The sequence below is a fragment of the Bombina bombina genome, chromosome 3 (assembly GCF_027579735.1).
Source record: "Bombina bombina isolate aBomBom1 chromosome 3, aBomBom1.pri, whole genome shotgun sequence".
NCBI lineage: Eukaryota > Metazoa > Chordata > Amphibia > Anura > Bombinatoridae > Bombina > Bombina bombina.
In genome coordinates this window covers 559,677,504-559,702,750 of record NC_069501.1, presented here as the reverse complement: position 1 = coordinate 559,702,750, position 25,247 = coordinate 559,677,504, and the positions used below count along the sequence as shown (strand labels likewise).

At 36.9% G+C, this 25,247-nt stretch overlaps 1 protein-coding gene across 6 annotated transcripts in view; it reads left to right on the top strand.

The window, feature by feature from the left end:
* EPB41 (erythrocyte membrane protein band 4.1) overlaps positions 1-25,247 on the top strand; it is a 392,405-nt gene that overhangs the window by 341,580 nt on the left and 25,578 nt on the right. For all 6 annotated transcript variants that reach the window (XM_053707087.1, XM_053707084.1, XM_053707090.1 and 3 more), the window contains 3 exons: positions 8,430-8,558; positions 8,817-8,918; positions 11,531-11,611. In XM_053707087.1, the coding sequence (XP_053563062.1) occupies positions 8,430-8,558; positions 8,817-8,918; positions 11,531-11,611 (312 nt within the window). The remainder of the gene's footprint in view (positions 1-8,429; positions 8,559-8,816; positions 8,919-11,530; positions 11,612-25,247) is intronic.

The window sequence follows — 25,247 nt, the reverse complement described above, 5'->3', positions numbered from 1 at the left end:
GGCTCAGCCATATTTCCACTGCTTTCAACGCTATTTTTAACTATACCCTGTTCTCTTTTTTTATCCCCTTTTTTTTATTTTTGTCATTTTTTTTTTTAATGATGATTTTGTATGCATCTCTTTTTTTTACATTATGGCACTTTAACTCACTTTTATTTTTTAATGCTAATATGCCACCTGGCCACCTTTCCCTGAAAAGTGTCACTTAGGGATGTGCAAAGATACTCCCCAAAGTCCTAGGTCTTACCAACAGAATGTTGTCCCCCTGCGTGAGCTTAGAGCTCAATTTTTCTTGTCTTAAAAGACAACACAGAGAATATACTTATTTGTTTTTTAAGGGGCACTGTAGTAACATTGACTGTATTTATTATAATTGTTTTCAGTTTCTCTAGCTGCAAAGTTACTACAGGTTTATTATTTATATTTATTTGTGAGATAGTTGTGTTTCAGTTCACTATAATGTGTTGTCTTAAATCAATTCCATTTGATCTTTTAAACAGTTTTGAGTCATTAGTAAAAATGATTAAGGTTGCAGTTTAGTTAGACTATTGTATTGTAATGTAATACTAGGATGGGCTGATCTTTAATCGTCACTGCCAAAATTACACTGTGTCATAGGAAAGAACGAGATCTTGCATTCTCTGTTAGAAGTATGGTTCAAAGGACATTAAGCACCTCTTGCTTTTGTATAAAAAAAGAGCTTGTTCTGCAATCCCTAGAGAAGCCAAAAAGTTGTTGAAAGGACTCAACAATGTAATATCAGCTAATACCAGTAGTACTCATGGTTTTGAGAAGGACTGTTTAAATAACCTACTGCCATTTGTGCATGTTGTTCTTAGGAAAGTTTGACCCTTTAAATAATTTTCTGCCACTTGATCCTAGAGGGGGTGACTCTTTTATATAGGCCATTATCCTTAGTTCACTTTGGTACTATGAGGGAATGATTCTATAAATATGTCTCTCCTTTTTGTATACTTGGGTTAGTTGTTATTTGTTATGATACTGTGTGTTAAAAACTAAGGGAAATCTTATTCTTGTTTCCACCAAATACTTTGCACATACCTAAGATGTTCATGCCTTATTCCTCTCCCATCAAATTTTTTTTTTCCGTTTCACTTGTCTTTTTCTCTTCTGCCGCACCTCTGCGGGCATACTCAGGAGGAGCCTCTAGAAAAAGGTGTGGACGGTGCAAAGCCAGCAGGCATGGAACAACGGAGATTCCTCTCAAAAGTCTCTATCCCTATGCCTGAGGAGAAGTCTATTGAAAAGTGTCGCCTGCACCCCCTTCTTCTCCCTAATCCTCGTCTCCCTTTCCTCATGTCCTTTCTACTCTTCTTGGTGGTGACACTATGGTGGCTGGTGTTTTTGTGAGTTTAGACCCACAGAAGTGTTTTCTCCAGCGATCCAGTACTCTATGCAGGTGCAAAAGGGCAATCCCACTTAGTTAAAAAGTGTTGGTAAAATATATATGCCTACATTTGTGTTTGTTATGAAATTTCTTTCTCCATGAGCATTCTTTTTTGTTTTTTTATTGCGCTTTTAACTAATGAGCTATACTGTTTCAACCTGGTTCCACTCACCAAGGGAGTTTGATGCATTTTAAGAAATGATAGAAACCCAAAGCTCAGTTTCTTCAAATAGTTTCTGCTCTACATCCTCCCTCATAAATTCATTATGTATGTTCTATCCTTGCAGGCAGGATTGACAGGACTTATTCAACTCAATTATTTTCCTCCTTCTGACATCTCTGTTTTGGGGCGGGGATCATTTTAAGTAGAAAGCATGTCTACACTATTGCCCAGGATTCTGTAAAAAAATAGAAGATAATGTTTTTTCTCATCTTCACTCTGGGACAGCAAGCATATTCCACTTGTTTGTTTTTTTAGAAAGCTGTCATTAACTACAACTCTGAGCAAGCTCAAATGTGTCCATTTCGTTTTATAGATGCCTGGGAATAGTGGCATTGGTTTTATTTTTCTATGCACATTTTTTCTGCTACCATTTTTATCCTGTCTCCAGGAGTATCATTAATATATTCTAGTGATGGTGTTTTGTGACATGATCACAAAAGTGCAACGTGTGAAGACAGATTACTTGTTGGGGCCCTCATATAAATGATTTTGATGCACTCAGTAAGTGATGCCTACATTATTAAGATACATTGGCAGTGTAGACTTTTATCTGTAATTTGATGCAGCCATTTCCTGACATATGTAGGATATTTTCCAATAGATAATTTAGAAGCATTCCCAGATCCTTATTTCATGGATGAAAACATGGAAATTATCCATAAAGTGATAGTAAACTTTCCCCTTTGTAGAAACAAATCCGTAATGTTATTCATATTTTAGATGGAGTTGAAATGAAGATACACTTTAACTTACTTTTTAATGCAGTGTTGAAATTCTAATACCCCTGAACTGGCCGCCCACTTCAAAAGTAATTTTTTGGTGAGCTAATGGTTTGAACTGTTCTCCAATCGGCACTCACACAATTTATTTTTTTTTGTAGCTAGAGCGCAGATTGGAGCGCTAACAATAATTAGTGTGTCTAGCCATTTATCTTAACAATGCTGCAGTTGTGATGGCATCAGAAGAAGTTGCTTGTGGGCACATATATATTGATGTCCAGTATGGGAAGAGAACCATCTGTTTTCCTGCCAATCAATAACTTTTTAGATTGGAAAATGTTTCTCTCATCTAGCTATAGTCTTTTTATCAGAGGGGAAAAAAATAACTTCTCTAATTTAGCAGGTCCATCATGTCACATAACTACAGGTGATTGAAATCTGAATTTGAATGAGCTTCATAGGGAGGGTTTTCTTTTATACAGGTGGTGAGAGTCCATGATTCATTACTTTTGGGAATAACTTCTCTACCACGAGCTCTATAAAACCCTTCCCACCTCACACATACCTTAGTCTTTAGTCAACCGCTGGAGGTGGTTGAAGAATGAAGAAACAAGTAGATTTATGCACTTAAGACAGAGAGAGACCTTTTGGATATGGAAATTGAAAACACTCACTCCATATGGTCTCAACGAAAATATTGATATGACTGCATTTGAACCATAATAATTTATTTACACACTATGTTATCATCGTCATTACTTTTGTTTTAGGATTTGTTTACTAGAATATTAGACACATTTTTATATTGCACTGATTATTATCATCATCATATATATATATATATGTGTTTAAGTGTTTAGCCATATGTATGATATCACATATTATTTTACTCACATTTTATAGATCGGCCAGTTGTTCCGATATTGTTTATTACTTTTATACAGCATCACTGCTTATTTATATTAAGTTAGTTAGTCATTATTACAGTATCTCACAAAAGTGAGTACACCCCTCACATTTTTGTAAATATTTTATTATTTCTTTTCATGTGACAACACTGTAGAAATGACACTTTGCTACAATGTAAAGTAGTGAGTGTACAGGCTGTACAGCAGTGTAAATTTGCTGTCCCCTCAAAATAACTCAACACACAGCCATTAATGTCTAAACTGTTGGCAACAAAAGTGAGTACACCCCAGGGGTGGAAATGTCCAAATTGGGTCCAATTAGCCATTTTCCCTCCCCAGTGTCATGTGACTCGTTACTGTTACAAGGTCTCAGGTGTGAATGGGGAGCAGGTGTGTTAAATTTGGTGTTATCGCTCTCACACTGGTCACTGGAAGTTCAACATGGAACTCTCTGAGGATCTGAAAAAAAGAATGGTTGCTCTACATAAAGATGTACAGGCTGTACTCTCATTACTTTACATTGTAGCAAAGTTTAATTTCTTCAGTGTTGTCACATGAAAATATATCAAATATTTACAACACATACACTACTTACAGGTTTGCACTTTAAAGGGACACTGAACCCAATTTTTTTCTTTTGTAAGTCAGAAAGAGCATGCAATTTTAAGCAACTTTCTAATTTGCTCCTATTATCAATTTTTCTTCATTCTCTTGCAATCTTTATTTGAAAAAGTAGACATCTAAGCTTTTTTTGGTTTCAGTACTCTGGAGAGCACTTTTTTATTGGTGGATGAATTTATCCACCAATCAGTAAGGACAACTCAGGTTGTTCACCAAAAATGGGCCGGCGTCTAAACTTACATTTGTGCATTTCAAATAAAGATACCAAGATAATGAAGAAACATTGATAATAGGAGTAAATTAGAAAGTTGCTTAAAATTTCATGCTCTATCTGAATCACGAAAGAAAAAAATTGGGTACAGTGTCCCTTTAATCACATCACCTCTTTTTTATATCTATGAGAATTCCTTGTTGTTGACAATGGAATGCATACATTCATATATCTGGGTCATGCTAGATTTGAATTGGTCTATTAAGCATGGACGGTTTTTCAAACGTCACCACCTACGGAAAGTTCTTTCTACACACATGCGTATTTATTAGCAAGAAGCGGACTTTGCCCATTGAATAATGTTAGCAAATGTTTTTACTTTTATGTATATGTTTTGTATATCTTTACTCCTATTTCAAAATATGCCAAGCATGTGTCGTTGTCCTGATACCCTTTATATCATCACGGATCATTTTAGCTTTTTTACTTTATATCCCATTAACGCGTATTTTACATTGTACAATTTATTCACCTGAGGAAACAGTGTATGACTGAGAAACGCGTTGTGATTTTAATGTTTGTTATTTATTTTATTACATTGTGCTTTTATAGTAATCTCTAGTCTGTGGTATTTTAAGGTTTTGAGTTGCGATCATACTTTTTTCTATGAGTCGTTTTTTTTCATGAGAATTTTGGGATGCACCTCTGCAACACCTTTTTTATAACAACATTGAGTTTCACTCCTTATTAGCATTTCATTGGTTTGCTTTATTACAAAAGAATAATTGTTGCAATATTGTGGAGTGAGCTGACTGGACGGCTTGATTAAGGTCCAGATTGCTGATATAGAACTTTGTTAGTGCTTCTCGTCAGACATCGCTGAATGCGGAGAGCAATACGCTCTCCACATTCAGCATTGCACCAGCAGCTCTTGTGAACTGCTGGTGCAACGCCGCCCCCTGCAGATTCGCGGCCAATCGTCCGCTAGCAGGGGGGCGTCAATCAATCGGATCGGATTGCATCGAGTTGAATTGCGGCGATGTCTGTCCACCTCCTCAATGCAGGCGGACAGGTTATGGAGCAGCGGTCTTCAAGCTCCATACGGAGCTTGATAAATAGACCCCAATGTGTTAACTGCATCCTGCACCAGGGAAGCCATCAAAATATACAGTTCAATCAAGAAGACTAATTATATGTTGGAAAGACTCCCACCTTAATTATATAAAGGCAGCCTATAGATTGTGTGTGGTGTGAGGCATTTCTTTCAACAAGAATCTTTACCTTCGCACTTTGTTATAAGGAAATCTGCAGGTAAACAAACAAAGCACTTGCACTCACAGAGCGTTAAAAAACCATTTATTCCATAACTGATAAAAGGGAGTGTGACACAAAGAGAACACCTGATGCGTTTTGTGCCAACCCTGGGGCCAGTGTATCTTAGCTTGTGCACAATGGCAAGCTTTTTTTTTTTTTAAAATAAAGATGCTTTAGTCTATCATCATATAATATATAGTTTTGTGTCTTACTTACGTTGTAGCTTTCCCTAGTATATAATGCTTTGGTATTTCTTTTTACATGAGGGCTACTAACACACACAAAAAAAAGAAAATCAATATAAAACACTTATTCCTTCGCTAAGGAAGGGCCATTTGCCAAGCTTCGCTCCACTTCAGTGGAGCTTTGAGTTTCTGTCATTTCCGTTAAGAATGCGCAATCTTCATAGGTGAGCACTACTTTTGGAACTAAAACAAGAACTAGAAATAGATGTTTGCATATATATATACAGTTATATATATATATATATATATATATATATGTGTTACCAAGTGGGATTGCATTGCCTTTTGAATTTTTCTTCAAACATTTCCAGATATAAACCACTTTGGACTCCTCTTTTAATAACAAACTCTGGGTTTGTGATCTATATGTATCTCTGGACTTTCCCTCCTCTTGGATTTTGAACTTTTAGAATGAACAGTTTGATCCAACCCTAATCGGAAGACTGTGAACTTTTGTAGTGGCCTTCAAAGCCTTTCCAGCTTACTTTTATGGGACTTTTGGAAGGGTGACTAGACAGTTATTTCTTTCTGAGGCATGGATTGCGTTATGTTCTCATATTCATTTCCCTGTATATAAACTTCAAGTATTAACACATTTACAATTCTGCAAAAACATATTAAAAAAATAATGGATTTCAGTGTATTTGGTGCCTTGGGCATTGTCAATCCTATTGTTTACTTGTTTATGTATTTTGTTTATTTCTTACACAATATATTTTAAACCTGCTGCCTTGTTCGCTGTGGAATTTCTAACACTCCAAAGCCACATATATTGCTGTTTGTCCTATACTAGATTGCACAAATAAAGTTGTTTGAAGTGCAGTGCAATGTTTTTAGTAGCCTGGATTAGAATTATTCTCAAAAACTCAAGCCAGTGCAAAATGAGACCATTTGTAGTTCACATTCAGATATTATTGTACACTTTGAACTACATAATTCTTGACTTAAGTTAAAATTACAATTATCAATAAATTAATCACACTCAAAATGGTAACATATAATGGCCACCTAGAAAACAGTTTTTTTAAAAAATATATGTAAATTGAAGCTGACTTGAAACGGAGGAGTATATATGGAAGGTGGAGCATTACTTATGACTTTTAGAGAATTCTACCTACTGCAAGAAAGTACAAAGCAATATACCTCACTAGTATCAAAATGAGAATAATTTATTACCATTTGAAGAGTGATGGAAGTATCAGTAAGTATAAATAGAGTTTGTATGGCTTAAGAATATGGAGGGTGTTACTGTATGGTAATATTTGTATTTCTTAATATTGATGAGGTTGCATGCTGACTGATATTTGTTTGTTTTTTTGTAAATAAGAAATTTTATATGAACTGTGCATTCTGATTTCGGCTCAATCACAACCTATCGGCTGAGGCCTTCTTGGATCTTTTTATGGCCAAAAAGCCCACGTTTTCAGCTTTTTGCTACACCCACAAACATGTTTTCTAATCCTCGCCAGAAAGCTGACAAGTTCTCGATGATCACAATCCATTTTAAGTAATTTTTCAACACTGATAAGTCTTCGAAAGGGCATATGGACATCTTTGTATTTAACAGCTATACATTTACATTATTGAACTGGAACACACCTTTGTGAATGTGAGTTCAGTAATGTAGGGGCTAGCACTTTAAACACACTGTTGTGACCGTGTTTGGACTTAGTGTGCATGTAGGTGCCTCCCCAATAAAACCTGGTCACAAAGGAGCAATCTCCTTTGAAGATCTTCTAGGCAGATAAGATATTGCAAGGCAGCGGATTAACATTTACAGTTTCAATACTTTAAAAAAAATCCAAAATGGAAATAGTCCTTAATGAAACAATAGAACTAAATATTTTTAAAAACACTTGTCAAAGTTTAAAAGTGACCATATCGCAATAGAAAATTATGCTTAGTCTGCCCATCATGTCAATAATTTAATATGTATTCAGATGGTTTAGCAATGGTGCAGATGGAATCAGATTGCAATAGGTTCCTATGAAAGTTGCAGTTGCACAAATCTTTTTTGAAAAACTGTTAATAACACTCCAGTACTGATAGTGACAAACACATCAAATCAAATATAGTCAAATCAAATAATAAAAATAAAAAAGCGCCATTTGTAGATGTTGGTGTCCTGATGTGACTATATAAATATGCCCATCATGCCAAGATACAGATGTCATTCATATGGTTAATCAGTGTTGAGGATAGATTCAGATTACAATAGAATAATGTCTTGAATAGAACTTACTTTAACCTTAAAAGGTGTGAATGGGTTATTGTATTGGTTAGTTTCATGTGACTTCACCGTTTCTGTTCAAACACAGGTACTTTAAACATGTAAAGGTCTTTTTGGGAGTTTTTCTGTTGGTATTCTCAGCTGCGTTGTTTTTTTTAGAAACAAATCGATTTTGCATTGTGATCACCCAAGAAACTCGATGACCAGTTTGGGTGGAAGGCCAAAAGCCATTTCAGGAGCAAATTGCTTATAGGTTGTGTTTGACCACTAAGCATTCCAAAAAATTCTTCTACGTAGCCATATGGAAAACAACATTTTTCTTTTTTGTTAACATTTACAATCCTACTGGAGTATGTGGCAGCCTGTAAAGGTGAGGACATAAGGGTAGGGGATAATTTGCATGTAATAACTATTTTTAAAAAGAAGGAAATCAAATCTTACATATTTATATAAAAAAAATCTTCTGCATGTTCATTTTCTTCAAGAGGCTGCCTTAATGGTATTTATTAGTATGCCTAACATCTTCACAGATTGTGTTGTCTTCTCACAGCCACCTTTGGTGAAAACCCAGACAGTGACCATCTCCAATTCAACCACTGGAGAGAGAGGCCAGATACCCACCAAGGAAGTGCCCTTGGTCCACACAGAAACCAAGACGATCACCTATGAGGCAGCCAGAGTAAGTCTTGCGTATTTGTAGTGTACCTTTAGCATTCCGAATTAACAGCTTTATATATTAGTCTATGCTTTCTTCTTGAGTTATGTGCTCAGCCAATGCTGTTCTCTGCTTATCAGACCACAATTTCCTGGCTTATGCTTACAGTATTGCAGTAACATTTTGTTTCCAATAGCTTGTATAGTACAACAACAATTTAAAAATCTATCTTAGAATGCTTCTTTGTATGTATTAGTAGTAAATCTAATGTTCTCTTTACAGACAGATGACATTAATAGTGATCAGGATCCTGGCATCCTACTCACTGCTCAAACCATCACCTCAGAGACCACCAGTAGCACCACAACTACTCAGATCACCAAGGTGAGGGTGGTATAGAAAGAAGATCTATATATATATTTATTTTTTTTAATGACCACTTTAGACAGAAATCGAAAGGATATAATTGGATGTAGACAATTTTTTTAAAGTTAGCATTATTTTATAATAATAACTAAATATATGTAACTTTATTCAGGGGCATCTGTTTTCCACACTTTAGTGGCCCAGTGCAGATCAGGACAGGAATAAATGCCCAGATGTGTTTCCTGTCACTCTCCCTTTATGATCCAAATAAAAGGGGAAGATGAAGGAACAAGGGGGAGGGGTGGAAAGAACAAATTGAAAGGAAAAACAAAAGGCAGGGCAAACCAGGTGATGAAGAGATGGGTAATATTGAGGAACAAGGGGATAAAGTCAGATTAGTAAAAAAGCCAGCAGCCTTCTCACTTCTTTTAGAATTCAGTGAAGTGTTATAAGCATCGATTTATGTGCATCAATGCAAAAATAGACCATAAATAACAATTTGAGGGCTTCCATATGTCATATTCTGAACTAAGACCTCTGTTATAGGAACACTGTACACAAAAATGTTTGTCATTTACATGAAAAAGCATTTAAACATGCTGACATTTTTTTATACCTGAAATAATCTAAAGTAAAATCTGTTTACATTAAATTGTGCAATTCATACTAATGTTTATTGGCCTATAGGTGCTACCTACTAATTCTCAATGAACATTAGCAGGAACTAATGTTAAAAAATTTGCATTAGCAGGAAGTGTCTATCAGCCAATGAGCTGTTGTAGGAAGTGCACTGACAGAGTTGTGTTAGTTTTAATTTAAAAAAAACACATGGCTAGATTACGAGTTGTGCGTTAAGGTAAAAAAGCAGCGTTAACAGGTCCTAATGCTGCTTTTTTACGCCCACTGCTATTACGAGTCTTGCAGGTATAAGTGTACCGCACACTTTTTTGGCCTTACCGCAAACCAACTTACATAAATTTCGTAAAGCCTTTTTTCTATGGGACTTGCATAGCGCTGGTATTACGAGTTTGTTCTGGGAGGCCAGAAAGTGAGCGATACAGCCTCTACCGCCATGATTCGTAACGCATTTTAAAGTCAGTAGTTATGAGTTTTACACTACAAAGCTGTAGCATAAAACTCATAACTAAAGTGCTAAAAAGTACACTAACACCCATAAACTACCTATTAACCCCTAAACCGAGGCCCTCCCGCATCGCAAACACTATAATAAAATTTTTAACCCCTAATCTGCTGCTCCGTACATCGCCGCCACTAGAATAAACATATTAACCCCTAACCCCTAAACCACCACACTCCCACCTCACAAACACTAGTTAAATATTATTCACCCCTAATCTGCTGTCTTACATCGCCGCCACCTACCTACATTTATTAACCCCTAATATTCCGCCCCAACTCCGCCGCCACTATACTAAAGTTATTAACCCCTAAACCTAGTCTAACCCTAACTTAAATATAATTTAAATAAATCAAAATAAAATTTCTATCATTAACTAAATAATTCCTATTTAAAACTAAATACTTACCTGTAAAATAAACCCTAAGCTAGCTACAATATAACTAATAGTTACATTGTAGCTAGCTTAGGGTTTATTTTTATTTTACAGGCAACTTAGGTTAGGTTTTATTTTACAGGTAAATTTGTATTTATTTTAGCTAGGTAGTTTGTAAATAGTTAATAACTATTTAGTTACTATTCTACCTAGTTAAAATAAATACAAACTTGCCTGTAAAATAAAAATAAACCCTAAGATAGATACAATGTAACTATTAGTTATATTGTAGCTAGCTTAGGGTTTATTTTATAGGTTTGTATTTAGTTTTAAATAGGAATTATTTAGTTAATGATAGGAATTTGTATTTAGATTTATTTAAATTATATTTGAGTTAGGTGGTGTTAGGGTTAGGGTTAGACTTAGATTTAGGGGTTAATAAATATAATATAGTGGCAGCGACGTTGGGGGCAGCAGATTAGGGGTTAATAAATGTAGGTAGGTTGCGGCGACATTGGTGGAGGGAGATTAGGGGTTAATAAATATAATGTAGGTGTCGGCAATGTTGGGGGCAGCAGATTAGGGGTTCATAAGTATAATGTAGGTGGCGGCGATGTCCGGAGCGGCAGATTAGGGGTTAATAAGTATAATGTAGGTGTCGGTGATGTTGGGGGTGGCAAATTAGGGGTTAATAAGTGTAAGATTAGGGTGTTTAGACTCGGGGTTCATGTTAGGGTGTTAGGTGTAAACATAAAATGTGTTTCCCCATAGGAATCAATGGGGCTGCGTTACTGAGCTTTCCGCTGCTTTTTTGCAGGTGTTAGACTTTTTCTCAGCCGGCTCTCCCCATTGATGTCTATGGGGAAATCGTGCACGAGCACGTATTACCAGCTCACCGCTCACTTAAGCAACGCTGGTATTGGAGTGCGGTATGGAGCACAATTTTGCTCTACGCTCACTTCTTGCCTGTTAACGCTGGGTTTATGAAAACCCGTAATACCAGCGCTGCAGGTAAGCGGTGAGAAAAAACTGCTTGTTAGCACCGCACCCCTCATAGTGCAAAACTCGTAATCTAGGCTATAGCTTTTACTTCTCATTTTCCTTTCTGACTTTCAGACTGTCAAAGGTGGTATCTCAGAAACCCGGATAGAAAAGAGGATAGTTATCACAGGAGATGGGGACCTTGATCATGACCAGGTAAGTGGCTGTTATTAAGATGGAATATAATGAAATACTACATGCATTGCTTAAATGGATATGAAACCCTTTTTTTTCACGATTCAGATAGAGCAGACAATTTTAAGCAACTTTCTAATCTACTCCTGTTATCAATTTTTCTTTGTTTATTTGAAAAAGCACCCTGGGTAGCGCTTGCTGATTGGTGGGTACATTTAGCCACCAATCAGCAAGTGTTACCCAGGTGCTGAACCAAAAATGGGCTGGCTTACATTCCTGCTTTTTCAAATAAAGATACAAAGAGAACGAAGAAGAATTGCTAGTAGGAGTAAATTAGAAAATTGCTTAAAATGTCATGCTCTATCTGAATCAGAAAATAAAAAATTTGGGTTTTCATAACCCTTTAACAGTGAGTTTTTGGCGCTATTAAGCGTATTAAAAATAACCGCAATTTACATGAGAATTTTGGTAAATCATTAAAAAGAGCAATCTGAGGAGTTAGCATTATGCTAGTATTATACATTTTTGTAAAATGAGATTTGACAACCTTTCATAATGGTGGCATGACTTTGTTTTGCCACCAAATGTGTAGCAGACTCCCACGCTCTCCATAGCCCCTCTAACCTCCGGAAGGCACCTGGATAAATGTTGCTGAGCCACAATGGGGTTAGATACAATCGCAATAGTATTTTAGAGTTTAATTCCAAAATTTGTGTAGAAGACAGAAGATTTACGGATATCATTCAAAATTCTGTGCCAGGTTTTAGTCTGACAAGTCACTCTGCCATCTTTGCATACAATATTGAAGGTTATTGTTTGTTTGAACTTACAAGAGTTTATGTGATGGTGATAGTGGTCTGTTGATTGTATCCCCTCTCAGGCAAAGGGATTCAAAAGGGTAGAGGGGTCGCAGCAGGTCAGATTTGTACTTTGAGGTATTAAGAAAATGCTGAAGATGGGCATATTTGATTTAAAAGGCTAATCTGCCTCCTGCAATTTCTACAATTTTTTCTTTTTTAAGCAGTTTACCTCCTTCAGTGAGTTTGGCTAACGAAATAGTAAAATCCCATTTAGCTAATCTTTCACAACCTCTGTTTAACCCTCTTATTCTCTTCGTATTAAGAGGAACTGGAAACATTGATCTCTGGGAAGAAATGCCTTTTATTTGAGGAAAGTATTGATTCCCATCTCTCAAATAAATGCAAGTGCTGAGCCCTGTATGGTTTATAAATTTATTTTGCACATTTTAAACTAGCTTCACCTCTCCGGATTGTTTTTAGAAAGGACTTTTCTTTACAAAAGAACAGGCATTGAGGTAAAGCAATGCAATGTCTTTCCGCCATATTTGTGTGACAAAGTTTTCTCAGTGTCTCAGTACTCAAAACTAGTAAGAGAAATGGAGGATTTAAATTATGAGGAGACGTTGGCCAAATTAGGTCTGTTTACCCTAGAAAAAAGGCTATTGAGAGTTGATATGGTTACTATATACAAATATATTCAATGCCCATATACAGAGTTGGTAGGAGCACTGTTTATTCCAAGGCAATTTTAATCAACTTTCCAATTTACTTCTATTATCAAATTTGCTTCATGCTTTTTTATCGTTTGCCGAACCATGCTTTTTTATAGTTTGCCGAAGGAACAATGACAGCTAGCTGAACACATCTAGTTAGCCAATCACAACAGACAAATGTGTGCAAGCACCAATCAGCAGCTAGCTCCCACTAGTGTAGGATATTGCGTATTATTTTTCAACAAGATATACAAGAGACCAAAGCACATTTGAATATAGAAGTGAATTTAAAAGTGTCTTATATTATACTTTCTATCTCTTTAAGGTGCATCAAAAAACCTCAGATCTATATAAACCCTCCCACCTCTATGTTAATCAGTCTTGTCTTTGCCTCCGCTGGATGTAGATGAAGAATGAAGATGTGCAAGAATTGATTGTTATTTTATTTGATGGTTTCCTGGTTAGGATCATGCAGTTTCCCTCTTCAGTACTGATTTTGTCATGAAGGTCTTATTGGAGTAGGCATTAGCTTATTGTAATACTTTTATTTAAAGGGGATAAATATATTTATTTCTTTTACATGTTTTTTTTTTTTTTGGGGGGGGGACATTTAGTGCATGAATCTTCCTTTGCACTTATTTGACCTTTACCCCACACATGCATGTGTACGTGCGTGCGTTTGCAATGCAGTCTCTCTCATGGTAGTTAGTTCCCCAGCTCATTTCTCAGGGAGCAAGCTTTGCTTATCCACTATGGACTGTTATTTTGACAGATGCAAGTCTGTCGGGCTAGGGTACAGTATGGGGTTCTTGCCTTGCATCTTGTAACGCCGAGCAATTTATAGGTCTCTTCTATTTTGGCCCCAGTTAAAGGGACACTCAAGTCAAATTAAACTTTCATGGTTCAGATAGAGCATGCAATTTTAAAAAAACATTTCCATTTACTTCCATTAACAAAATGTGCACAGTCTTTTTATATTTACACTTTTCAAGTCACCAGTTCCTACTGAGTATGTGCAAGAACTCACAGAATATACAAATATGCATTTGTGATTGGCTGATGGCTGTCACATGATACAAGAGGAGGGAAAAAAGACCATTACTTTGACATTTTTAGAAAATCTACTACTCGCTTGAAGTTCAGAGTAAGTGCTATTACATTGTCTTATCATGCATTTGTTGAATATGCAAATCTACTTTATTTACTGGTCCTTTAAGGATAGAATCATTCCTTCAGTTTCAGTTAGGCAATGTCACAGCTGTGGCATATATCAATCACCAGGGGGAACCAGTTCAAAAAATTCTGGATTCTACAGAGATCCATCGTTGTCCTATATCTGCAGTTCATGTTCCAGAAGTGGACAACTGGGAAGCAGATTTTTTCGCAGATGTCAGACTATCCATCCAGGGGAATGGTCTCTTTATCCAGAAGTATTCAGTAAGATTAGAGTTTTTTGGGAATGCCGGAGCTAGATCTCATGGATTCCAGGTTGAACAATAAGCTTCCTCAGTATTTCTCGAGGTCCAGTGATCCAAGGGCTCTGGAGACAGATTCTCTGAGGATGTCTTGGTTATTTTAGCTGGCTTATGTGTTTCTTTCTCTGGTATTGTTTCCCAGGATAATAATCAAGATCAGGCTAAAGAATGCATCAGTGTTTCTCATAGCTTCAAAGTGGCTTAGAAGAGTTTGGTTTGCAGATCTGGTTCAGATGCCCAGTTGCCAGCCTTGGCCTCTTCCTTTAAGAAGAGATCTTCTGTTTCAAAGCCTCGTTTTTCCATCCAGATTTTTAATCTCTAAACTTGATGGCTTGGAAATTATACAGATAGTTCTTCGTCAGAGAGATTTCTCTGAGTCTGTTGTTAATTCTCTTGTTTTGGCTAGGAAACCTGTTTCCAGACAGATATATTACAAAGTTTGGAAAGCTTTTATTTTTTGCTGTTCTGATCATAATTATTCTTTACATTATTTTAAGATTCTCTGAATTCTTGAGTTTTTTCAGGATGGTTTGCAGGAAGGTCTTTCTGCCAGGTCCTTTAAAAGCTAGATTTCGACCCTCTCTGCTTTTTTCCATAGGAAAATTGCTTATCTTCCTGATGTGCAAAGTTCTGTTCTAGTGGTTTTTACAATTTCCTCCTTTTAACTCTATGCATAAGGTGGATGTTAAGATTATTTCTTGGAAATCTAGAAGAGTGTCTGAATTGTCTGTTCTATCTTGTGATCCTCCTTATCTTATTTTCCATAAGGATAAATTTGTCTTGAGGACTTCTTTTGATTTTTACCTAAGGTTGTTTCTTCTGCAACATTAGTAGGGAAATGTGGTTCCTTCTCTTTGTCCTGATCCAAAGACTCCTTAATAGAGACTTCTTCATATTTTAAATGTTGTCAGGGCTTTGAATTATTATCTTGAGGTTACTAAGATTTCAGACAAACTCCTGATTTGTTTGTTAATTTTCCAGGTAAGTGCAAAGGGCAGAAGGCGTCTTCTGTTGTTCTGGCTTCTTGAATTAAGCAATTGACTCTCAGGATTATGTAAAGGCCTGCATGACTTGTGTGGCCTATAAGACTCCCGATCCTTGTCTCATGGCTTACTCCAACCGTTGTCCATTCCCAAACAAACTTGGACACACATAACCATGGATTTTGTTGTAGACCTCCCTCCTTTTGACCATCATACGGTTATCTGGGTTGTGGAGGATCGATTTTCCAGACATTTTATACCCTTAAACAAGCTACCATCTGCCCAAGAATTATCAACCCTTTTTCTGTTACATGTAGTACGACTACATGGCATTCCCGTGAATATTGTTTCCGACAGAGGACCTCAATTCATCTCTACCTTTTGGAAAGCTTTTTGCAAATTGATTGGAACCACTGTTTCCTTGTCTTCTGGCTAACATCCCCAAACTAATGGGCTAACAGAGAAAGCAAATCAAGATCTCGAAGCCTTTCTCAGAACTTATGTCAATTCTCTTCATACCAATTGGTCTGGATTGTTGCCCCTAGCTGAACTGTCATAGAACACTCATTGGCATTCTTCTCTACGATGTTCTCCATTTCAAGCCGCAGCAGGCTATCAACCTTGTGTCTTTCCTCTTTCCGCTCAGTCTACAGGGGTTCCTGCTGCAGATCAACACTTTACTGATCTCACTACTCATTGGCAACGTATTCGCTCTCAGTTACGTTCAGCTGTCTCCAGATACAAGAGATTTGCTGATCATCATCGAGCTACTGTTCGTGCCTTTTTGGTAGGTGAATGTGTCTGGGTCTCTACTCGACATGTTCTTCTATGTCAACCCTGTCATAAATTAGGGCGTAGGTATATCGGCCCTTACAATGTCCTAAAAATACTGTTTCCTGTTGCCTACAAAGTGGCCTTGCCCAGAACCCTGCGCATACACCCAGTCTTCCACATTTCACTACTCAAGCCTTACATCAAGAACAGATATACTCGACTCAGACTTCCTCCGCTCTTAATTCATGGTGAACCTGAGTATGAAGTTGCTAAGATCCTGGACTCCAGATACAGACGCAGGCAACTGCAGTACCTCGTGCATTGGAAGGGTTACTCTGTGGCAGATCGTTCCTGGATTCCTGCCCGTGATGTGCATGCTCCTTCTTTCATCTTCAGGTTTCATGCTAGTCATCCCTCCAAGCCCAATTTGATTCCCGGAGGTAACCCTTAGGAAGGGAGCTTTGTCACGCCGCTGCTCACTATGGTTGTTGCCATAGACGCGGCGGTGGTGACACGTTGCTATGGCAGTTGACATAGACCCGGAGGTGGTTGTAAGCGTGCAGGGATGACATCATCGCTACACGCTGTCTCTCTCTGCTCGCTTTGTAGTTTCTTCTGTGAGTGGGGCAACCTGAAATAAAACCATTCATTCACATCCATACTCTAAATATGAAATAAATACTAAAATACAATTCCCTTACAATGTGTAGCACATTCTATCAATCACATTATGAATAGTATGATTAAATCAGTTTTACAAATACAATATTTTTTTTGCCCGGTTAGAATTAACAATAATCTGAGATGTATATAACATCACATCAGCATATTCAGAATAATTATACATATGACACAAATTAATTGTTACATATCACACACAATCTTTATGACTACTACTAGGAGTAGTGCTCAAACTTTGCAAATTATTTTCTGGCATATTGTGAGATTTGACTGTTATACATTTGTGACAGATTATAATTTATTAATACACAACGCCTGCTATCTGAGGTCATAAACAAAATGTAGCATATAGCTTTGCAAAACATGTATACTACTGTCTTTAAGATTAAATCATAGTCTTATTATCTGCTTCAAGGCATGCGCACAATCTTATAATCTACTGGTCAGCACTTAGAGACCTATAAGTAGACAATGTTATACTCTTTAAACATAACTGGCTTATGGAGAAAAAAAAATTACTGAAAAACATTGCCCAGTGTGGCAAAACAGATTTAAAATTAAAAAAACTAATATCGAAGCATTCAAAAAAAAGTTACCTATTGTTAAAAAAAAACAAAAAGAGATAAAAAATAAAAATGTGCTTAAAAATACAAAAATGGTAGTGAATAAAAAATGTCCTTAAAAATACAAAAATGTCCTTAAAATACAAAAATGGTAGTGAATAAAAAATGTCCTTAAAAATACAAAAATGATAGTGAAGGGATCCCTCGTTTGGTTCCTTGATAGAAAAGGAACCATATTACAAAAAATAACAATAATTCATTTTACACATATAAAACAGAGACAACACAGAACAAACACAACATAAAAACAGTACGCCACACAAAACATGTTGCTGTTCTCTTTAAATATAACAGCGTTCTTAAATAACTAAATTTGGATTTTGCATTAAATTATCCAATTTAAAATATCTAGTCTTCTCTACAGTAAATGATTTGTGCTTCTTTGGGTGATGGTATAGGTTGCTTCTGTAAGTAATCAGAATTGTTAGTTCATGACATTAATAACACAAACAAAATAACAGACATATAAAACAGTACTTGAAACCATGACTTTTAAAATAAACTGGTTATGATCAATTGTTTGCAAACAATTCATTGTGACTATATTACATTTATGTAACTGAACTGATGAGCTCATCATAAAGTACCACGTGGTCTTTATAAAAAAGGGGGAAATGCATTTCTTTATACTATAAACATTTTATTCATGAATAGCAACCTGTGAATAAAAATAAATAATTACAAAACTCTTAATTTCTAGAAGTAGACTGTACAAAGTTCACTTCTCTTCAAGTAATGGCCCTAAAAAAAAAGAAACATAACATCAATTTAGACATAAATACAAAGTAAATAAATGAAACAAAATAAATCTCTACTTGCCTAAAGTAAAATTCTACCATCACTATACATGGAATACAGGGTAATAGAATGTAGAGAATAGAGACAGATTTCTGCAATCAATTGGCAATATACACAGGCTGAGCTAAATTGAATATCAATAGATGCATTGCCAATTGTGTATAATTAAACAGTGCCCAAAATGGCCAGTTTATGTAAGGTATCTAAAATGGAACATTTGTCCCTTCTTTTTTAGATGGGGGCTCTTTGCAGTTTTGTTGAGATGGGGGCTCTTTGCAAGTTTCCTCCCTAGTAGGTTCTTCTATTATTACTTTCTTTGTTAAAGAAGATATATTCTGTTCCTTTTCACCTTCAAATATAGCACTGTATTTTCCTTCCTTACTTAAATATGATATTTTGTTCTGCCTCCTAAAGTCATTTTTAACCCTGGTATCTCTCATTGATGTCACACATTCCCTTATGATGTGCCCAAACTTTCCACATTTAAAACAATGTCTCAAAAATCTCTGCTTTCCCTGACTCTGTTAGCATAGATATATTATTATGCGTAGCATTCTTATGCTTTGAGTCTTTAAACCAATCTTTAAGTATGTTAACAAAGTTTGTATAGGAGCTGGCATTTTTAAGAGTGATTCTTGTACTACTGTCAATTAATGTGCATTTATTTGCTATAGAATACAGAAAATCTGCATCATCTGGGGACATGTTGTGGCAGTCATAAGTTATCTTATACAGTGCAAGGTACTCAGTGCAAAACAAAATCGGGTCATCTCCTTCCTTTAAAATTGCATTTGCTATGGCACTGGTACCTCTGGCATCACAACAACACATAACATACTGTAATTCCTTTAATCTGTCCCCTGAATTTCCCCAGTTTGCATCAATATCAGGAGTCACTCCTTTATGGGTGCCTACTCGTACCCTTAGCTGTGCAGCTAATTGTGATGGCAACCAGGCCCGAAGCAAAGCACAGGCATCTCTGTTGCCTAAATTATACTGAGTAATAACAGCTTCTAACTTATTAGAAAGGATTACAGGTGGTGTGGAGGTATCAAAGTGACCTAAAATATGACACAAATTATTACGGTCTTGTATTGTAAGGGGGGCAGAGTTACTATGATTATTTACTTTAGTTTGTAATTGGGGGTTACTTTGTCTGCATTCTTTTTGAGGAGTTAGAATAGAGGGGACTTGGTTTAAAATTAACAAAGAACTGTCAGGAATGTTAGGGGTTTGTCCATCTAGTTCTATAGTTCGACTTTCATTACCATCTACTTCTAAAGGACACACATGTGCTAGACTACTCCTGTAACAGTTGCATTTGTCTTGTATCCCCTGTGCTTTAAAAGACAAGATACATTGTTCCTTATTTAAAAGCTGTGATTCAGACTCCCATAAGTCTGCCTTAAGTGATGCAATAACATTTTCTCTCTGCATTTCCTTTTCTTCCATACATGTTACTAATTGCTCTCCCATTACACACCTCACTTCACATTCATTAAGCCTCTCTTCTAGCTCAGCATTCAGTTTAGTAAGTTTGACTATCTCTTCACTCAGTGTATCACACTCACATCTCTTTTCAGAGTGACTAGCAACAGCCATAATAGAATGACCAAGTTTATCCAGCTGTTCTATGATATCAGGTCTTTCTGCCTTCCATTCCAACTCTTTCTGTTCAGCAATCTCTTTCATTCTTAGAAACATACTTACTAAATTACTTAGCTCTCTTTTTTCTATGTCTTTCTGAAACAGTTTTCTACTTAGTTCATTATTGTGCTTTTCACATTGTTTAATTACATTATAAAACTGACATGTCAATGGATCTTCTGTATATGTAATAAATGTGACAGAGGCATATTTTTTTATGTATTTCTCAACCAGTTCCATTCTTACTAACAACACACACACCAGATTCACACAACATACTGTACACAGTATAGATGTACACACAACACACTATACACAGTACAGATGTACACACAACACACTATACACAGTACAGATGTACACACTCACAAGTACACATCTAACATCAACAAACCTTTTGCATTATTAGCCTAAAATCTAGACCTAGAGGGATCTCCTTTTGAGCTGCATGTAAAAAATAAGTATTCACATAGAAACAAGTTGCTAACTAATGTAAGGGAAGGAAAAGGAAGGTGGAAAAGGGGAGAGAGAGAGATGGAAGGGGAGAGGTGAGTGAGAAGAGAGCTTTTTTTTTTTAGCCTACAATGGCAACTAACTTATATAGTCATTCATTCTCTCACATAGCCAAGTCCAGCCCACACTCAGCTATAAATTCTTCAGAGACCAGATGACATCATTAGATCAGGGGGGTAGAATGTGACGTCCTTAGGCTATTGGTGATAGAAACTGAGATAAAATCAGGGCCTTGTAGTTTATGACACCACCTGTGAGATGCTGTTTGTAAGGGTTGTAAAATGTGTTTGTGAATTCTTTTCTTCTTTTGAGGCATTGTTTTGATAGTTTGCTCAGATCTCCAACTGTTTTTTTCCCAAACTTGTCTTGTCAACTCTGAACTGAAAGAAGCTGGTAACTGTAGGTCAGAATCACCAATGCTGTTCTTAATCTGCATTTAACCCTTTAAGTCCTTGATGTTGTAGACAAATGTCCCTTAGCCTTTGAATATCCATTAATGTCCATGGAAATAACAGTCTGATATTAAAGTTAGGTGTGTTCATAAAATACAACAGGTGGTCTCTAATTTAAAGGGACAGTTTACCCAAAAATGTTCTCCCCTTTAATTTGTTCCTAATGATCCATTTTACCTGCTGGATTGTATTACATTTTTATATTAAAGTAGCTCCTTTACCCTTATTTCAGCATTTTAAATAGCTGATTTAGCCCGTGTTATCCACACTTATACTGAAAGTTTCTGTACTTAAGTATAGGCTATTGACAAACTGTGTAAACAAAAAAAAGCAGAAGAAATTACACTCCCAATGTTGTGTAGACGAGAAGTAATACATTCTTAATTTCCCATTGTTCTAAGTATTGGGTTTTGGTTTATAGACATATGTAAGATAAGGAAGCAAGTGTGTGTACACAAAGTGATGTAATAATGAGATCTGATTTTATCTGCCACCTCAAACCATTTTAGTATGTTGCGGTTTCAAAGCACAAAACCAGATATTTTGTATACAGAAATAAGCCTGAAAATGCAATTTCTCATACATTTTATACACTGCAGCTGGTGTAACAGGTCACTAGAAATACATTTAGGGAAAAACTATTTTACAGTATACTGTCCCTTTAATTATGGTAGCAAGAGCAGTGAAGTAGGGCTCAACCTGTCTTGTTCTATGTAAATTAATTTTATATAATAAGGTAAGTTTAGCCGGAAACACGCTATTCTATATATGTTTGTGAAGTTGGCACCCCATGTTTTTAAAAACTGAATAAAAATATACCGTTAGTTTGTGCTGATTTGTGCCGCAAAAATTAACGTTTGTGCTGGTTTGGTTTAGGAGATATTGTGCATTATTTTTTTTATGAAACCCCGCCCACTTTGCACCCCATGTTATTCCATTTAAAAACAAATATACCATTTGTTTGTGCTGCATTTATGCTGATTTGTGCCGCAAAAATGAACGTTTGTGCCAGTTTGGTTTCTGAGATATTGCGCATTATATTTGCTGAAACTCCGCCCACTTTGCACCCCATGTTATTAAATTTCAAAACAAATATACCATTTGTTTATGCTGCAAAAACGAGTGTTTGTGCCTGTTTGGTTTCAGAGATATTGCGCATTATATTTGCTGAAACTCCGCCCACTTTGCACCCCATGTTATTAAATTTTGAAAACAAATATACTATTTGTTTGTGCTGCGTTTGTGCTGCAAAAACGAACGTTTGTGGCACTCTCTGCATCGGCCAGTGATGGTGCCAATCGTTAGTGGGTGGGAGCCATTGTAGGGAGGCGGGTAGGCGGCCCATTGCTGGAGGATATCCGGTAGAGGGGGATATCCGGTAGAGGGGGGCGGGATTGCACGGGCACGGAAGCACGCACGGGGGCGGGAGCGGGTGGGACTGCTACACTATGGAACTTGAAAACTGTAAAGGGATGGAGAGAGAGAAGGGGGGGGGGAATAAATGTAATCCAAGGGAGTGGGTGGTGGTAGGTTATTAAGGGGGGGGGGCAGCTACACTATAGGAAAAATTGGGATTTGAAAAAAAAAAAAGCTAATTGTATGGCAAACTGGGTACTGGCAGACAGCTGCAGCATTTAGCGGCCTTCTAATTGCCGAAAAGTAATGCCAAAGCCATATATGTCTGCTATTTCTGAACAAAGGGGATCCCAGAGAAGTATTTACAACCATTTGTGCTATAATTGCACAAGCTGTTTGTAAATAATTTCAGTGAGAAACCTAAAGTTTGTGAAAAAGTGAACAATTTTTTTTTATTTGATCGCATTTTGCATTGAAATGGTGGCATGAAATATACCAAAATGGGCCTAGATCAATACTTTGGGTTGTCTACTACACTAAAGCTAAAATTAACCCTACAGGCTCCCTACAAGCTCCCTAATTAAACCCTTCACTGCTGTAAATAATTTCAGTGAGAAACCTGAAGTTTGTGAAAAAATTAAGATTTTTTTTTATTTGATCGTATTTAGCGGTGAAATGGTGGCATGAAATATACCAAAATGGGCCTAGATCAATACAGTGGGTTGTCTAAAAATATATATAAACATGTCAAGGAATATTCAGGGATTCCTGACAGATATCAGTGTTACAATGCACTAATTTTGAAAACAAAATGGTTTGGAAATAGCAAAGTGCTACTTGTATTTATTGCCCTATAACTTGCAAAAAAAGCAAAGAACATGTAAACATTGGGTATTTCTAAACTCAGGACAAAATTTAGAAACTATTTAGCATGAGTGTTTTTTAGTGGTTGTAGATGTGTAACAGATTTTGGCGGTCAAAGTTAGAAAAAGTGTGGGGGTTTTTTTCAATTTTTTCATCATATTTTTTTTTTTTTATAGTAAATTATAAGATATGATGAAAAGAATGGTATCTTTAGAAAGTCCATTTAATGGCGAGAAAACGGTATATAATATGTGTGGGTACAGTAAATGAGTAAAAGGAAAATTACAGCTAAACACAAACGCCGCAGAAATGTCAAAATAGCCCTAGTCCCAAACGCTAAGAAAATTGAAAGTGCTGTGCTCACTAAGGGGTTAAGCTATGGTTTGGGCTCCTTCACATCTATTTCGCTTCAATAACCGCATGTATGCCGTATAAACCGGTATATTACCATGTTAATCCCTTAATGCCCAGGGCCAGATTTACATTTCGGGCGCCGTAGGCACAGAGCACACTATACAGAGCGTATCCTCCTCCTTTTCTGTGACCGGCAGCTTCCATGGGGGCAGGGACAAACCCCAGCATAAGCTGCCCAATGAAACGCCTGCCTGTTCTGGACAGGCGTTTCAATGGGCAGCTTACACCAAGGTCCCTCTCTGCCCCCACGGAAGCCGCCGGTCATGGAAAAGAAGGAGGTGCACTCTGAATAGAGTTCTGTATAGAGCGCAGTGCATCCTCCTTGTTGGTGGTGTTCTGTCTAATTAGTTGACAGAAAAACATAATTTATGCTTACCTGATAAATTTATTTCTCTTGTAGTGTATCCAGTCCACGGATCATCCATTACTTATGGGATATTCTCCTTCCCAACAGGAAGTTGCAAGAGGATCACCCACAGCAGAGCTGCTATATAGCTCCTCCCCTAACTGCCATATCCAGTCATTCGACCGAAACAAACAGAGAAAGGAGAAACCATAGGGTGCAGTGGGGACTGTAGTTTAATTAAATTTTAGACCTGCCTTAAAATGACAGGGCGGGCCGTGGACTGGATACACTACAAGAGAAATAAATTTATCAGGTAAGCATAAATTATGTTTTCTCTTGTTAAGTGTATCCAGTCCACGGATCATCCATTACTTATGGGATACCAATACCAAACCTAAAGTACACGGATGATGGGAGGGACAAGGCAGGGATTACGCGGAAGGAACCACTGCCTGAAGAACCTTTCTCCCAAAAACAGCCTCCGAAAAAGAAGCAAAAGTATCAAATTTGTAAAATTTTGAAAAAGTGTGAAGCGAAGACCAAGTCGCGGCCTTGCAAATCTGTTCAACAGAGGCCTCATTTTTAAAGGCCCAGGTGGAAGCCACAGCTCTAGTAGAATGAGCTGTAATTCTTTCAGGGGGCTGCTGTCCAGCAGTCTCATAGGCTAGGCGTATAATACTCCGAAGCCAAAAGGAAAGAGAGGTTGCCGAAGCTTTTTGACCTCTCCTCTGTCCAGAATAAACGACAAATAGGGAAGATGTTTGACGAAAATCTTTAGTAGCTTGTAGTAAAACTTCAAGGCACGGACTACGTCCAGATTATGCAAAAGACGTTCCTTCTTTGAAGAAGGATTAGGACACAATGATGGAACAACAATCTCTTGATTGATATTCTTGTTAGAAACCACCTTAGGTAAAAACCCAGGTTTGGTACGCAGAACTACCTTATATGCATGAAAAATCAGATAAGGAGAATCACATTGTAAGGCAGATAGCTCAGAGACTCTCCGAGCCGAGGAAATAGCCATCAAAAACAGAACTTTCCAAGATAAAAGCTTAATATCAATGGAATGAAGGGGTTCAAACGGAACTCCTTGAAGAACTTTAAGAACCAAGTTTAAGCTCCATGGGGGAGCAACAGGTTTAAACACAGGCTTAATTCTAACCAAAGCCTGACAAAATGCCTGGACGTCTGGAACTTCTGCCAGACGCTTGAGCA